The sequence below is a fragment of the Nansenia antarctica genome (assembly GCF_963989245.1).
Source record: "Nansenia antarctica genome assembly, chromosome: 5".
NCBI classification, from domain to species: domain Eukaryota; kingdom Metazoa; phylum Chordata; class Actinopteri; order Argentiniformes; family Microstomatidae; genus Nansenia; species Nansenia antarctica.
The window spans coordinates 38,555,298-38,571,902 of record NC_137690.1 but is presented as its reverse complement, the minus strand read 5'-3'; the positions used below and the strand labels follow the sequence as shown (position 1 = coordinate 38,571,902).

At 42.4% G+C, this 16,605-nt stretch overlaps 1 protein-coding gene across 1 annotated transcript; it reads right to left on the bottom strand.

Annotated features, from left to right (window-relative positions):
- Positions 1–105: 105 nt before the first annotated feature.
- Positions 106–11,727, bottom strand: lix1l (limb and CNS expressed 1 like; the record flags this gene model as incomplete). The annotated part of the gene is made up of 6 exons (XM_080532385.1): positions 106–360; positions 1,338–1,415; positions 2,559–2,654; positions 3,001–3,141; positions 7,215–7,378; positions 11,397–11,727. 6 exons carry the CDS (start codon positions 11,725–11,727, stop codon positions 106–108), a joined length of 1,065 nt encoding a protein of 354 aa, XP_080388511.1.
- Positions 11,728–16,605: the final 4,878 nt, after the last annotated feature.

Here is a 16,605-nt window from a genome sequence, read left to right as displayed (position 1 = left end):
AAAGCTATCACATTAAACCTGTCAAGGCCAGGGGGAAAACCATTATGGGCAGAGGGGGGGGAGGGGGGGGCAAAGCAAGTTTTAGGGTTAGAATCCAGCATATGCCTAGCAGGATGAGGGGAGGGTGGCAGCGTTGGCTACCCCCAGTTGACCCACAGCCAGCATCAGGATGTCCTTCTTCTCCTTGTGGAAGCGCAGCTCTCGGCCTGCGAGTCTGGCCTCCTCCAGTTCTCTCTCTGTAGCTGCCAGCTCCTGGGCGATGGTGCCAGCCACGCCCTGCTCTCGGTTCACCCAATCAGCAGCCATTTGGGTGCGCATGTCATCATCGAGCGCCCGGTGGGAGTAGTGAGCCAGCACTTCCTGTTAGCAGGGACAGCAGAGGGGGAAATGTTTTGGTCCAGTGAAAGAAAGTACGCTAGCCCCTAACCCTTTAACACTTAATCAGCCGTGAGGGGTAAATTTGACCCATGTGAGTAAAGAAACATTTTATATCTTTGCACTCGATCACATTTCAGGACCCTCCTTTCATGACTTTTCCTATATGTATCCTACATTTTCTAAATCACATCAGGATTAAGCTATTTTCCAGTTTTTCTGTGTAGGAAGCAGGCTAATTTACAAGCGGACAACTAGTGGCCGTTGTGTGTAAATAGCAGCATAGCATTGTAAAGAGGCTGTAAAAAGACCCCCGAGGCGGCTCTTTTAGTAGGTAGAAAAGGCACGACTGTTCTAGTGTTAAGCACTGTACAGATTTGAAGTAGTTGGATAGGTCTGGGCAATGGTAGACGTTCCATACGGCATTCTACTGCATAGAACCTCTCAAGAGGGCAAAAGGACCTACCGCCCATGTAGTGTGCTGTAAGCTTATCCAACTCTTTCAGATCTGCATAACTTTATATTTATATATTTTGTTATTATTGTGTGATCATTTGTCATGTAATCCCCACATGGGACATGCATCTTCACTGTCTCTTGTAAAACCCATTATATAATATAGGCATTTAGCTGTCTTTGCATTGTATATCAAGGGAGTTGGATAACTACCTAATAATCTCTGCTACTATCGACTGAATCATGTGTACAGTATAATACCCCAAACTATTTTCAATTACTCATATATAAGGATTTTAACTTTGTTGGTCCACTATGCAATAGAGTGCTTGAAACCATACCATAAGTATTCATTTAATTTGTACTCATATTTATTTACTAAGATAGTTTTGCACTGTATTTCTTGATACCATTTCACAAAACTGCATATCACACTCCAGCCTCGCAAGCCTAGTAATGAAGCAAACATGGTTGATTATCCCTTCCATAGTAACTTGTGATTTTACCTGACGGGAACATTGTCTTTCTCTCATGGCCTTCAGGCTGCCGTTCCAGTGCAGAAGCTGGAAGACCGTCATCAGCTCCTGAAGGAGAGACGGCTCAGCGTCAACAAGCATGACAGACAGGGTTCCTACAACTTTCAACAAGTCAAATTGAAGACCTTCTTAGACCTTTTATAGACCTCTTTGGATATCATTTTAGACCTATTCGCGACACCATGTGATAGCTTTTTGTCATCCTCGAGGTGATGACATTAGGGATTTCACTGCCATACAGACAAAAAAGGAAGCGAATAGTTTTTTGGGGGGTTCCAGCTTGATTCATTTCCGCGTAAATAGACTGATTTCCTTGCAGGATCTCATTTCTAAGACCTATCAACTCATTTTTAAACTGAATAACTGAAATTTGAGACCTTTCTAGGCCTTATAAATTGGATTGGTGGATTTTAGACTTTTTAAGACCAGCGCGGTAACCCTGGACAGACCTAAAGGCTTCTTTACAATCCTCGTTGGGACATTACATACCAACCCATACTGTACGTGACGCTATGAAACTCTTGTCACTCCCTCATGTCCTGTACATCTTTTCTGTTTAACTCCCTTCTGAAGGCTTTTGTAGCCGCCAGAGCTATTGAAATATCGATAGATGTTTTTCTCATTGATGTGATTGCCTGAAACTCTACCTCTGTTGGGCTCTCTGGGGAAACAGGCAGAGAGTTATGAAGAGTGCTCTGTTAAAAAGCACTCCATAAGAAAACATTTAGTGTGATTGATTGAATGTACCTCTGTACGAGAGGAGATGCTTTATCTTGGTGGAAAATTGTATGCAAAATAGTTTGAACCACAGTTCTTTTTTTTCTTTTTTTTTGAGAGATGAGGAAAGGGAGAATGGTGTCTATAGCACTCCAGCACATTTTCTGGCATGTGCAGAGCCCCAAACCACCAGCTGTAATTTGGCAAAGGCCGATCCTTGCATTAGATCACTGCGGCTGGATGGCAAACAATGAGAGACATGAGGTCAGAGATACAGTCTAAATGTGTTTGCCAAACCCACATGCTGTCATAGGCTCCAGAGAGGCCAGTATACTGGGTTTCCTGCTTCTCGTCTCTGCTGCGTGTATAATGGAGTACTGTCTGTGTAGACGCTGTGTTCCTCAGGGAACCACGGTCAAACAAACGCTGTGTTCCTCAGGGAACCACGGTCAAACAAACGATGTCCCAAAGTACCTGAAACTCGAGCATTGACTTTCCCTTGTTGGACTCCAGCATGAAGCGGAATGCCCCGATTCCCGTGCCGGGATTGTCCGCCTCGTCTCTATTTCCCTGTGAAAGACAAGTAGAACATCAGTCTCTACCTCCCCGCGGAAGAGTTTTCTCCTCATAAATCAGTAAGACAGTCCCTCAGTCCATGCTCTCCACATGTGGAAGTAGGCCTAGTCTATTCTTGCGTTACTGAATTATGTAGGCTATATTCTCTGAAAAAACGTCGAATGAGCAATGTTGCTGACATCGAAGATTTTTTTTTTTACGTCGTTAAAGTAGAGCCCTTATACAATTTATAACCACCCCCCAAAAAAACAACAAGAAAGATGTTAACTGGAATAATTAGAGAGATCATTAGAAATATCCCCCCCACCCTGCTGAGTTCAGACTCATAATTAGGACTCACGTTGAAGGAGGCCAGAGCCTCACACACGCTCTTCTCGATGAAGTCGTCCGTTATCCGGCGCGAGGGATGCTCGTTGAACACCGAGTTCATCAGAGCGATCTTGGCAGCGCTGCGTCTCGCTTCAGCCTTGGTCGGACAGAACTGACCACAGAACAGTATTAGTGCTTCGCTGAATGTCGATAGAACACTGTGTCAATTGTTTGTGTCAATAAACATTGTGTCATGTCTCATAATAATTAACGATATGTAATGTTGTGTTTTGTGCCGTTGTTTCAACAAAGTGTCTCTCACTCCCACCCCGCTGCTGTAAGCTCGCACACTCACACACTTTAGACTGCTTCTCCTACCGAGACCGAGAAGAAAAAAGGTTTTGACATTCAGATTTTTGGGGGGATTATTGAAGTATTGGGTTTGAAAGAAACATGTTGCAGCAACATTTTAATCATATGTCCCTTGTAGTGGACATCGGGTCTTGGTTTGATCACAGAATATAATGATGTCATGTAATGATTGCATTCATTTTCATGTGGATTTCTGTTTAAATTATTTTAATTTCATGAACATTATTGCACTGTGTTACACCTTCCAAAGGGCATCATTATTTTTCTCATCAGAGACATCAAGATCATTCGTGACTTTGTTGGACTGCATAATCTTGAAGAAACTGTCTCGACCTCATTGAATTAGCTAGAAATTGGACTGGAAATTGGTGAAATACGGCAGGTAGTAAGTCCTGTTGTCCCCTACAGAGGACATTGAATAAAAGTTGTGTTTTGAAACAGTTAAAATTACTGTATATTTCTTAAATCTTGCTAAATTGAAGTTAAGGCTCTCATATTGAAGGAACAATTTGATTATTAGAAGAATAAATATAATTGTTGAGTGTTGATCTCATTTGCATACTCACGCTGTGTGTTGTCATACGCATGTTTACGTATGTTGCTTACGTTCATGTTTATAAATGTAAGAGCGCCAAATAAATCTTCCTCTTTCCGGAATGTTAACCGATGCGAGCAGTCGTGTGTATTTATTGATTACCAGAGACAGTTAGTAAGCATGGCTTCCACACCGCCAACAATAATATATGCCAAAAGAATGATCACTTACCTCCCTTGTTGCCATAAAATATGAAACATGGCCATGGGATACAAGCCATTTAGAAAAAGTCCATGTGCTCTGTTAAGCCCAATGCACACGGTGTGCGATGCGATATTGTCGCACGACAACATTCGATTCTCCATTCACACCCACACACTTCGGTGGTGTGAATTGAGAATCGAATGTTGTCGTGCGACAAAATCGCACGCTGTGTACATTGGCCTTTAGCCACACCCACACAACTGTGACATCATCAGAAAGGATGTCCTCTGTACAGGACAGTAGGACTCAAATAGATAAGCATAAACGGTGCTTGACTTAGAGGTCTCAGACTCACGTCCCCCACAGAGGACAAACATGAATTGCCGGGTCTCAGGAGGATATTTCAGCGCTGCTCGCGCTGTTGCGGGAAAGTGTTTGAGCAGGTGAAGACACTAGCGGCAAGACGCTAGTCCACCCACCACAGTCTCTCAAACTCCTGTGGCAAACACTGCTATACAGTACACCCTGTCCGTATACAATATCCCTGGTAGAAAATACATTGGATGTGGTTGAACATAACCCATAGATGAGTGCTTTTCGATTTAATTCTAAGCCACGAATTATAAGAATTAGTCCATTAACGGTTCGTCTCTGTGCAATTTACTGAAGGTAGATGGTGTTTAGAATGGTCCATATCAAATAAAATGTATTTAAAATGTAGAAGTTGTTCCCTATGATACCCAAAACCGTAAGAATGCACATCAATGGTACTAATAAAATAGAGGCCATACAAATATTTATTAGATTGATATACACTCACCGAGCGCTTTATTAGGAAGACTATACTATTGGGTAGAGCCTCCCTTTGCTCTCAAAACAGCCTCAATACTTGGTGGCATTGATTGCACAAGATGTCTTCATTTCTTTGAAACATTTTTCAGGTGCACTTTCAAGCTGTGAATCTCCCGTTCTATCACATCCCAAAGGTGTTCTAATGGATTCAGATCCGGTGACTGGGAAGGCCACTGAAGGACACTGAACTCATTGTCATGAAACCAGACTTTGAGGCAACTTTTGCCTTGTGACACGGTGCATTATCATGCTGGCAGTAGCCATTAGAAGATGGGTTAATTGTGGCCATGAAGGGATTCACATGATCAGCAACAATACTCAAACAGGCTGTGGCATTCAAGCGATGATTGATTGGTATTAACCAAGAAAACATTCCCCACACCATTACACCACCTGAATGGATGAGAAGGTGTACAGGTGTTCCTAATAAAGTGTTCGGTGAGTGTAGAGTAGTAGAATAGGAGAGTATAGTAGAGTATTATCATGGCAATATATAGTGTCTACACCTCCCACACATTGTTGTCTCAAAGGCCTTTCACATTGTAAGGGCATGAATGGTGTTGCAACATGCGAGCCATTGTTTTTTTTAACCATTTTTGTTTTATCCAGGGAAGACTCACTGAGATAAACCTGAAAACATCTCAGAATCTGAGACAACAAAAGATACTTTACCGCCCTGTAAACACTGTCAACCTGTCCTTGAACAAGCTTGATTCAATATACTGTGCCATTCATCAGGATGCTATTAAGTTAGGAGAATGGAAACTTAAAAGCTGTGTTTGTATCTGACTGCGGGAAAACTGAATGCTCAGTATGTTGTCTTGTAAGATGACTAACCACCGCAATGTGGAATGTCAGTCAGGTCATATCAAACCCTGCAAAACTATGTCGGTGTTGAGCAAACAGCATAGTTTCTGTGATCTAGTGCGGAAGGTTGATAATGACGTTTGGCCAGACAATGTCTGCAGAAAGTTCGAGTTACGAAGGAGACAGGAGGTAGAATTTATTGGAGACTTTTTCTTCAAATTTTTTCTCAAATCAAATTACAGCTCACAGAAAGTACTCAGTACCTAGAAGAATGACTCTGACGTGGTAACTATACATTACCACCCACCTCTGAAGGCCTACACAGTAAACAGTCACAGTGAGTTTTCCCACACGATTGCTTTACTGTAACTAATCCAACCCTCCCAGATCTATGAGCAGCCCACCTCTAGGAGGGAGAGGGGGGGGGGGGGTTGGGGAAGGGTGTCCCTCTGTTCTGAGCTCCATGTTTGGCTTTAATAACAACCAGATGGGTTTCCGACCACATTGAGCACAGTGTCAGCAGGGGAAAGAATGGCAGAACGTGTCATGCTCTGATGGAATATAAAGCTAGACCGTAGTTTAAAAAGTCTGATATTTGCAGTTGCAATTATATTGAAAATAATCATGTAGTGGGAGTAGTGTTTACTAATTCGGTAACGTTTTGAATGCTATTGCTTGGCAGTTAGTACAAAGAGCTGATTTATTAAATGTTTCTGTCTGTAACAATTTTGGATTCAAGATTCATCTTAGTATTCTGTTCTTCAGCGTGAACCTGTTAACAATAAAGTATGTTCATTTGAAGGCTACTGAGTAGCCATTGGCCAGGGAGCCATTGCCTGAACTGGTGGATTTTAACAAATTTCACCAGAACTTCTATTCCATGGATTATAATAACATATTAGCCAATGGTTAGCTATTCTACCTAATCTGGTTTTGTAATCTCTGGTAATCTTGTAGTGAGAAAGCAACCTGCTGTACTGGGTCTGAATACATGCCACTCTCCAGATGGAAGACAGAAAATGCACCTTTTCACCTGGGAATGTACGTTACGTACGCAGCGCATTTGAAAATGCAGTTACACTTAATTCTATTGTTCCTGTTGCACAGGTATTAACATGACATTATATAACCACCAGGTAATTCTATAATGTCATTGTTGTTTCTTTGAAATTCATCGAAACGAGAATTTTGCTTGCCTCTACTGAGATTGTTCTTTTATACAGCTAGGTACGTAGTATGTATCTTACATCCTTGTGCAGAAGTGCCACACAACTCATATGCCCTTGTCTTGTGTATAAAGGTGCATTCAGTTGCTATGCAAGATACTATCAAAACAACTACAGCTGAGCAGATGTTATTGCACTGTCAGGGTCATATTTGCATGGATGGGTTCTTGTTCTTCTATAATACTATTGAGACCACACATTAACCAGGTCACCAGGTCACCAGGTCACCAGGTCACCAGGTCAGCTCACCTGGAAGCTCCCGAAACAGCTGCCCCCCGGGAGACTAACGTAGCAGACGTACGGTGGGTTGTTGGACGGGACCATCTCGTAGACCACCAGCGCACCGTTCCTGAGGTCCGCTCCTCTGGACTGTTTCATCTGCCAGAACTCTTGCAAGGCCTCCACGACGTTGACTAGAGGAGACACAGAGGGACACAGCATGAAATGATATACATACATTGACTAGAGGAGACATAGAGGCATGAAATGATATACATACTGTGGGGAGCATGGTGCGTTCTGGCCTGCAGAGGGAGCCAGACTGTCGTTGGAGGGGGATAATGAGCTGAGTGCGGACAGGTGTCAGTGATCAGACTCGTTATCCCACTGGTCTATTTAACCTGTGTGTGTTTGTACTATTCTTATCTAAGAATCTCGCGCTCAAGCACACCGGTGGCGTTGCGGGGCGGTGCAGCTTAAATAAAATACTTGTTCTACAACTGTTCCTCTGTGTCGACCTCCCTCTGTGCCTAGAGACTCTTACACATACATTGACTAGAGGAGACATAGAGGCATGAAATGATATACATACATTGAGACCCAACCCCCGCCCCCCAGCCCCGACTCCCCATGTGAAATGCTTTCAGCACCTGAGAAAACATTATCCGTATCAAATCTATCACTACTGAATTACTTTTACTGTTATTCCCTCATTAGAGTCTCTCAGATGTTGTCCTGGGACCCAAAAAGAAATCTAACAACAAGATTCTATAAAAATGAGTTCCAGAAAAAACTTTGTAGACTTCTTATTTGGTAATGGAAAAAGTTTCAATATGGTTTGCATGATAGCTACATGCTTGCTAGGTAGTTGAACGAAAGTGAGAAAGTAGGTTGGCAGAGATAGATAGATAGATAGATAGATAGAGTTCAGTGTGGAATGATATCAGATTTATTTGGCTTTCTCTGCTTTTTTGTGTTGTTCCAATGCAAACAAAAGAAATAAATGTGAATACCAAAGCAATTTGTAATTGCAACAATTTTCTGGGAGAAGTGGTGCATTATCTGCCATTGGTTCAGGGGCGCCAATATCTTTTGTCCATGACTGTAGAATTTAGACAGAAAATGTTTGAAGTTGAAAAATATCCCACATCAAACATTTGTTTGCAGACGTGGAACCAGCCGGGTCCAACTTGACTTCTTCATGGAACATCCTGTTTATCTGGAGTGTAAACACCAAGGAACTGTTTGACACACCAAAGCTCTCCATAAGGTGCGTCTACATACACACTTTCCTTGAGACATCTTAAAGACATGTTTGGTAAAGATTCTTGAGACTTTTAAACACAGTATTTTATACATTATTTTTTTACATGTCTTGAAACATTGAAATTAGCCAAATATCTCAAAACACCATCTCTTCTCTGACTAGGCTATAAAGATTTATGAAGACATCGCCAGACAAAAATCATGGCTGGGCAATGAAGCGCTCCTTTGTTGATCCTGCCTCTCTGGTGTATAGAATATTAGGAACGTTGTAATTCATCCAGCTCAGTGACCTTACGATTAGAGTGTCCGCTGTGAGATCGGGAGGTCGTGAGTTCGATCCCCGGCCGAGTCAAACCAAAGACTATAAACATGGTACCCGATGCCTCCCTGCTTGGCACTCAGCATTAAGGGTTAGATTGGGGGTAAGACCCTGCAACATACCAGCGTCATGTCCAGGGGGTGTGTACATCAAGCCGCCTCACGCTACGGAAACAGGAGATAGGCTCCTGCCGCCTAAGGGCCGTCGAACCATCGGTTCTCAAGGCTACTTTACTAATTCATCCTCCTCAACCCTCACCACTCCCTTAGTCAAGCCACAACCCTTCACTAAACAAGTGTCCCCCCTCCTCCTCAACCCTCAGTCCTGCCTTAGTCAAGCCTCACTCCTGCCTTGGTCAACCCTCAGTCCTGCTTTGGTCAACCCTCAGTCCTGCCTTGGTCAAGCCTCCTCCACCTTCCAAACGTGGAATCGCCCTACTACGACTGTCACACATGTGGAATTCCATTACGGATTCTAATGGGAAATCCAGCTGTGTTATGCACACCAACGCCTCTCTTCCAGATTAGCTAAACATGCTATGCTCGCTTTGAAGCCAACAACACCGAGTCTGTTACAAGGCCCTCCCGCAGCTCATGACAACAGGAGTGAGGGGGGGCAAGGACTTTGTGATCTGTGCCCCTCCTCTACTCCCAGTTCACCCACGACTGTGTGGCCACCCGCGACTCCAAAACCATCATCAAAGGACGTGACGAGGCTGCTGTCGTTGTAGGCCTGAGCGCCAACAGTGATGAGACTGGGAGGAGGTCAGAGCCCTGGCGGAACCAACAGGAACAAAACTAAGGAGCTAATCGTGGACTAACAGGATGAAGAAGGGGTTATTAAGGGGGTATTAACACCACTGTAAATAACAAGTGTTATTACAGTTACTGGCTATTGTCTTCTTATCGTATTTTTATTGTTATGTCCTGATATTTGCACTGGCGTCCAAAAAGCGTTGACTTGATCGGACATGACTTGGAGAGAGGGTCAGCAACTTCAAGTTCTTAGGCGTCACTGTGATTTTCGTAGCACATTTGGCATGGCCCCTCAGATCCTCCCCAACTTCCACAGATGCGCCATTGAGAACATCACCGCCTGGTACGGCAGCTGCACCGCCCTCGGCCACAAGGCCCTGCGGAGGGGGGGGGGGGGGAAGACAGCGCTGTCCGTTACTGGAGGGCGAGCTCCCAGTCATTCAGGACATCTACAACAGACAGTGTCTGAGGGAAACCCTGAAGGCACACCAAGGACCTCAGCCACCCCAGCCACGGTCTGTTCTCTCTGCTACTGTCTGGCAGACGGGAGACAGTTTCTACCTCCAGGAACATAAGACTTTTGAACAGCTTCCCCTAGCTGCCCACCTGCGCTACCTGCTGCTCTCACCTGAACCTGAAGACTATTTGCACTGACTCTCTGCACATTAACCACACACACACACATACACTCACTCTTTCCTATCACACATGAACAAATACACATACTGTACACACACATACACTCACTCTTTCCTATCACACATAAACAAATACACATACTGTACACACATACACACACACACAAACACTCACACATACCTACACTCACTACCATCAATGCTGCTACATTTTACTGTATTGTTTTTACTCTATTATTTTCACGTATGCCTATTGCACTTATTGTCTATTGTGTTATTATTCTATTTGTATTTTTACATCCTAATATTGGCAGTGTTGAGAGGAAGTAGGGACGTGCAAAACAGGGTTGCAATGCAAACTAAAATAAAACACCATCCAGGAGGGAGATTTGTGAGTGGCCGGGCAAAGGGGCAAGATTGTTTAGGTCACCTGAATGACCCGATGTCCCAGATGACAGATGGGAATTCCGAGATGGCCATGAATGAACCATCTGCCTCACAGCAACTTTTGAGAATATTGTGGCGGTCCTCTTCAAAGTTGTTCCCCGGGTCAAATAACAAACAAACAGGTCAAATGAGGAGGACACATAGCTGAATTAAATTGAAAAGTCTCGTGGTACGTCGTTCAGTGCTCCGTTGACATTCACAAAGACAGACCTAGTATACTGTAATATGATAATACTACATGACATGTCTCAAAATCAACATATCTAACTCTAACCTCTGTAATCCTTTATGTCCTACTACGGATTCGAGAAGTGAGCCTGGCAGGTCGCCTAATAAGAGTTAGGCCTACAGTTAATTAGTTGGGATGCGATATTCCTGATATTTTACCTCTTTCCCCCCACCTGGCCTCCATCGGCCAGCACCCCCACATGTTGGTCATCCTTCAAAGGTAAACACTCCAAGAACTTTTGAACGGATTGTGATAGATAGACACACGGTCTGGATTATTGGCACAGTTAACATGATATACTTTACCTATTGGTTAAAACATGCATTTTTGATTGAACACCTACTTGATATATAAACACATTTGGCCTAGAGTGAAAGGCTACTGTAACTGCTGGTCGTACATAAACGACAATAAACAATTCATGTCGGTGGCAGTTGACTCCTAAATCATCCAGATATAGCCTACATGTTCTCTTTCACAGCTGCAGAGATTTAAAACACAGGGGAACCGAAATAGAACAAGCAGTCGTTATTGCACGACTCGTCATTGTCTGGTTACCTCTGCCATAGCCTTGCGTGTGCTTCGCAAAGCTCCGAACCACAGCCTCCACCGCCTCCTTCAGCACCGTCGGGTTCCCGGGATTACACAGCCCGAACCCCGCCATCCCCGCCCCGAGCCCCGCGCTGCCGATGGTCCCATGGAGGCTGTGGAGCTGGAGGGGCGGTGGAGGAGGCGGCGGCCCGGAGGACGCGCACACAGACGCCGGGGGAGGCAGCAGAGGCGCGGTGGGAACTGTAACCCCGGGTCGGAGAGAGGAGCGCAGAGTCCCAGTCGAGCCCGTTCCAAATCCTATCCCCGGTTGAAGTCGTTGAGGGCGGATAGATTCCATTGTTTAAGCGTCAAAACCGTCCGCGCGATTTGGGCAATTCAGCTCGGAATTGATAAAATGTGGAGGGGTCAACAAAACAACTAACAGAACGACAGTGGTGAAATGAACAGAGGAGCTTTAGCTTTAGGGACAGTGTAATTAAAAAAAACGTTTTTTTTTTCTTCCTCATAGAGCTCAACGCATTCTGCCAATCCCGTTACACTGAGAGGATTAGGCTGCTTGACTGTCAATCCTGGAGTATGGGTGGAGAAATAGGAGACGGGAACGCTGCCGAGCGATGTGATTGGGCTATACCTACATATTTCTTGAATAAACGACGCAGGAGGGGCAAATACAAGAGAACAACAAACAGGAATTGTACTTTTTAAAGGGATAGTTTCAGACATCCAACATCTTAAATGGAAGCAGATAGGATCCCATTTGTAAACCACAAGTTGCACAACATTGGACCCCATCCGCTTGGAAAGTGTGTCTGCTGTAAGTTGTTATACATATGGATTGGAGTGAAGGTATGTGGGTAGTCAACCATGATTTCCGCAGTAGCTGCTGTGGTCAATATATTTGTATTCTCTTCCTGAGAGACCTAAAGGCCCAACCTTCCCCGATCATCAATCCAGTTTTACAACTGTGGCGCCCCCACCAACCAGGTTGGGAACCACTGTCCAACTCTTGATATTCAACATATTTATTATTATTAGTGGGCTTGTGGGATCTATCTATTATTAGTGGGCTTGTGTGATCTATCTATCTATCTATCTATCTATCTATCTATCTATCTATCTATCTATCTATCTATCTATCTATCTATCTATCTATCTATCTATCTATCTATCTATCTATCTATCTATCTATCTATCTATCTATCTATCTATCTATCTATCTATCTATCTATCTATCTATCTATCTATCTATCTATCTATCTATCTATCTATCTATCTATCTATCTATCTATCTATCTATCTATCTATCTATCTATCTATCTATCTATCTATCTATCTATCTATCTATCTATCTATCTATCTATCTATCTATCTATCTATCTATCTATCTATCTATCTATCTATCTATCTATCTATCTATCTATCTATCTATCTATCTATCTATCTATCTATCTATCTATCTATCTATCTATCTATCTATCTATCTATCTATCTATCTATCTATCTATCTATCTATCTATCTATCTATCTATCTATCTATCTATCTATCTATCTATCTATCTATCTATCTATCTATCTATCTATCTATCTATCTATCTATCTATCTATCTATCTATCTATCTATCTATCTATCTATCTATCTATCTATCTATCTATCTATCTATCTATCTATCTATCTATCTATCTATCTATCTATCTATCTATCTATCTATCTATCTATCTATCTATCTATCTATCTATCTATCTATCTATCTATCTATCTATCTATCTATCTATCTATCTATCTATCTATCTATCTATCTATCTATCTATCTATCTATCTATCTATCTATCTATCTATCTATCTATCTATCTATCTATCTATCTATCTATCTATCTATCTATCTATCTATCTATCTATCTATCTATCTATCTATCTATCTATCTATCTATCTATCTATCTATCTATCTATCTATCTATCTATCTATCTATCTATCTATCTATCTATCTATCTATCTATCTATCTATCTATCTATCTATCTATCTATCTATCTATCTATCTATCTATCTATCTATCTATCTATCTATCTATCTATCTATCTATCTATCTATCTATCTATCTATCTATCTATCTATCTATCTATCTATCTATCTATCTATCTATCTATCTATCTATCTATCTATCTATCTATCTATCTATCTATCTATCTATCTATCTATCTATCTATCTATCTATCTATCTATCTATCTATCTATCTATCTATCTATCTATCTATCTATCTATCTATCTATCTATCTATCTATCTATCTATCTATCTATCTATCTATCTATCTATCTATCTATCTATCTATCTATCTATCTATCTATCTATCTATCTATCTATCTATCTATCTATCTATCTATCTATCTATCTATCTATCTATCTATCTATCTATCTATCTATCTATCTATCTATCTATCTATCTATCTATCTATCTATCTATCTATCTATCTATCTATCTATCTATCTATCTATCTATCTATCTATCTATCTATCTATCTATCTATCTATCTATCTATCTATCTATCTATCTATCTATCTATCTATCTATCTATCTATCTATCTATCTATCTATCTATCTATCTATCTATCTATCTATCTATCTATCTATCTATCTATCTATCTATCTATCTATCTATCTATCTATCTATCTATCTATCTATCTATCTATCTATCTATCTATCTATCTATCTATCTATCTATCTATCTATCTATCTATCTATCTATCTATCTATCTATCTATCTATCTATCTATCTATCTATCTATCTATCTATCTATCTATCTATCTATCTATCTATCTATCTATCTATCTATCTATCTATCTATCTATCTATCTATCTATCTATCTATCTATCTATCTATCTATCTATCTATCTATCTATCTATCTATCTATCTATCTATCTATCTATCTATCTATCTATCTATCTATCTATCTATCTATCTATCTATCTATCTATCTATCTATCTATCTATCTATCTATCTATCTATCTATCTATCTATCTATCTATCTATCTATCTATCTATCTATCTATCTATCTATCTATCTATCTATCTATCTATCTATCTATCTATCTATCTATCTATCTATCTATCTATCTATCTATCTATCTATCTATCTATCTATCTATCTATCTATCTATCTATCTATCTATCTATCTATCTATCTATCTATCTATCTATCTATCTATCTATCTATCTATCTATCTATCTATCTATCTATCTATCTATCTATCTATCTATCTATCTATCTATCTATCTATCTATCTATCTATCTATCTATCTATCTATCTATCTATCTATCTATCTATCTATCTATCTATCTATCTATCTATCTATCTATCTATCTATCTATCTATCTATCTATCTATCTATCTATCTATCTATCTATCTATCTATCTATCTATCTATCTATCTATCTATCTATCTATCTATCTATCTATCTATCTATCTATCTATCTATCTATCTATCTATCTATCTATCTATCTATCTATCATCTAGCAATTCATCCAATCAACAAACCAACCAGCCAACCAATCTTTAATCCTTATTCACTACCATAATAAGACCAAACTATCTCACTTTCATATTTATATATTGTAACGTCCCAACTTGGACAGTGGTGGAATAACAACAGATAGCTTCTCTCTTGTAACTGATTGTTTATTTGTTTAACTCGCATACCAACTTTCTCAATTCACCGGAGTTCTTCCTCTCTCCACGGTCTCAACACAACAACAACACGCATGCGCCCACCTCCACCAATCACAGGGGTGCATTCGCACACAACACAGTAACAGGGTTGCTACACTGCTCCCCCCTTACAAAGGCCCTCGCCCCGAGGGCTAAACAAAGTCTCTGAGGTGACCCGGGGCCCGTCTCAGTCTCGGAGGTCGTTGTCCTGGTAGTGACACAGGCGGCTCCGCCCGTTGAGTGGGACTACCCTGCTGCATGGCAGGGACTTGGGGTGGTGAATAGGGGAAATGGGGGGTATCAATGAGGGTGGTATCAATGGGGGACATAGGCAGTGAATCTGGGGAATTGGGTTCAGGGGTACTGGGGCTCCTGCCCACTGCTGTTCTAAGGCCCGTTCTCCTTGGCCTGTGCGTGTCATTAGTGTCCCTGTCTCTCCGGGAGGGTGTCGGTGGCTCAGGATGCTGAGGGGGAAGAGAGTCCCCTCTGTATGGGGCTAACCTGTCTCTGTGAAGTACCACCCGTCTTCCCCTGGGTGGTAGCTGGACCCTGTACACTACCTCCCCCACCCTCTCCAGTACCTTACAGGGCCCCACCCAGTGACAGTCCAACTTAGGGCATCGGCCCCTCTTTCTCCGTGGACTATACACCCACACCAGGTCCCCAGCCTGGAAGTGCTTTCCTTTGGCCCTCACGTCATAATTCCTCCTCTGTCTCATACCCGCTTTCTCCAGCTGATTGCGAGCAAAGCTGTGAGCTGACTCCATCCTGTCTTGGAGTCTTCTGGCGTACTCCCGCCCCGGGGGAACAGTCGGAGTGTCCGGGGATTTGCCAAAAGCCATCTCTGCCGGCGTCCGTAGTTCTCTCCCCAACAAGAGCAGGGCAGGTGTGCAGGAGGTGGAGTCCTGCACAGCAGATCTGTAGGCCATGAGGACGAGGGGAATATGCATGTCCCAGTCACGCTGGTGTTCTGCGGTGAGGATGGCGAGCTGCTGTGCTAAGGTCCTATTGAACCTTTCCACGAGTCCATCGCTCTGGGGATGTAAGGGTGTGGTCCGGGTCTTGTGCATGCCCAGACGCTCACACATAGCAGCGAACACCCGCGACTCGAAGTTCCTCCCTTGATCGCTGTGGATGGTCTCTGCTGCTCCAAACCTGGCAAACATGCCTTCTACTAGAACATCTGCCACAGTCTCTGCCTCTTGGTTGGGCAACGCGTATGCCTCTGGCCATTTTGTAAAATAGTCCATGGCCACCAGGACAAAACGATTGCCCTTGTCCGTGCGGGGAAAGGGGCCCATGACATCCACTGCTACTCTCTCCATGGGAGCGCCCACCGCCAGCTGCTGGAGCAGCGCGTGGGACTGATCCGGAGGACCCTTGTGCGCAGCACAGAGGTCACAGCGGCGACAAAAGTCTTCAACATCCCTTTGGAACTGCCCCCAGTAAAACCCTTGACGGAGGCGACGAAGGGTCTTGGAGACTCCAAAATGTCCAGCCCCT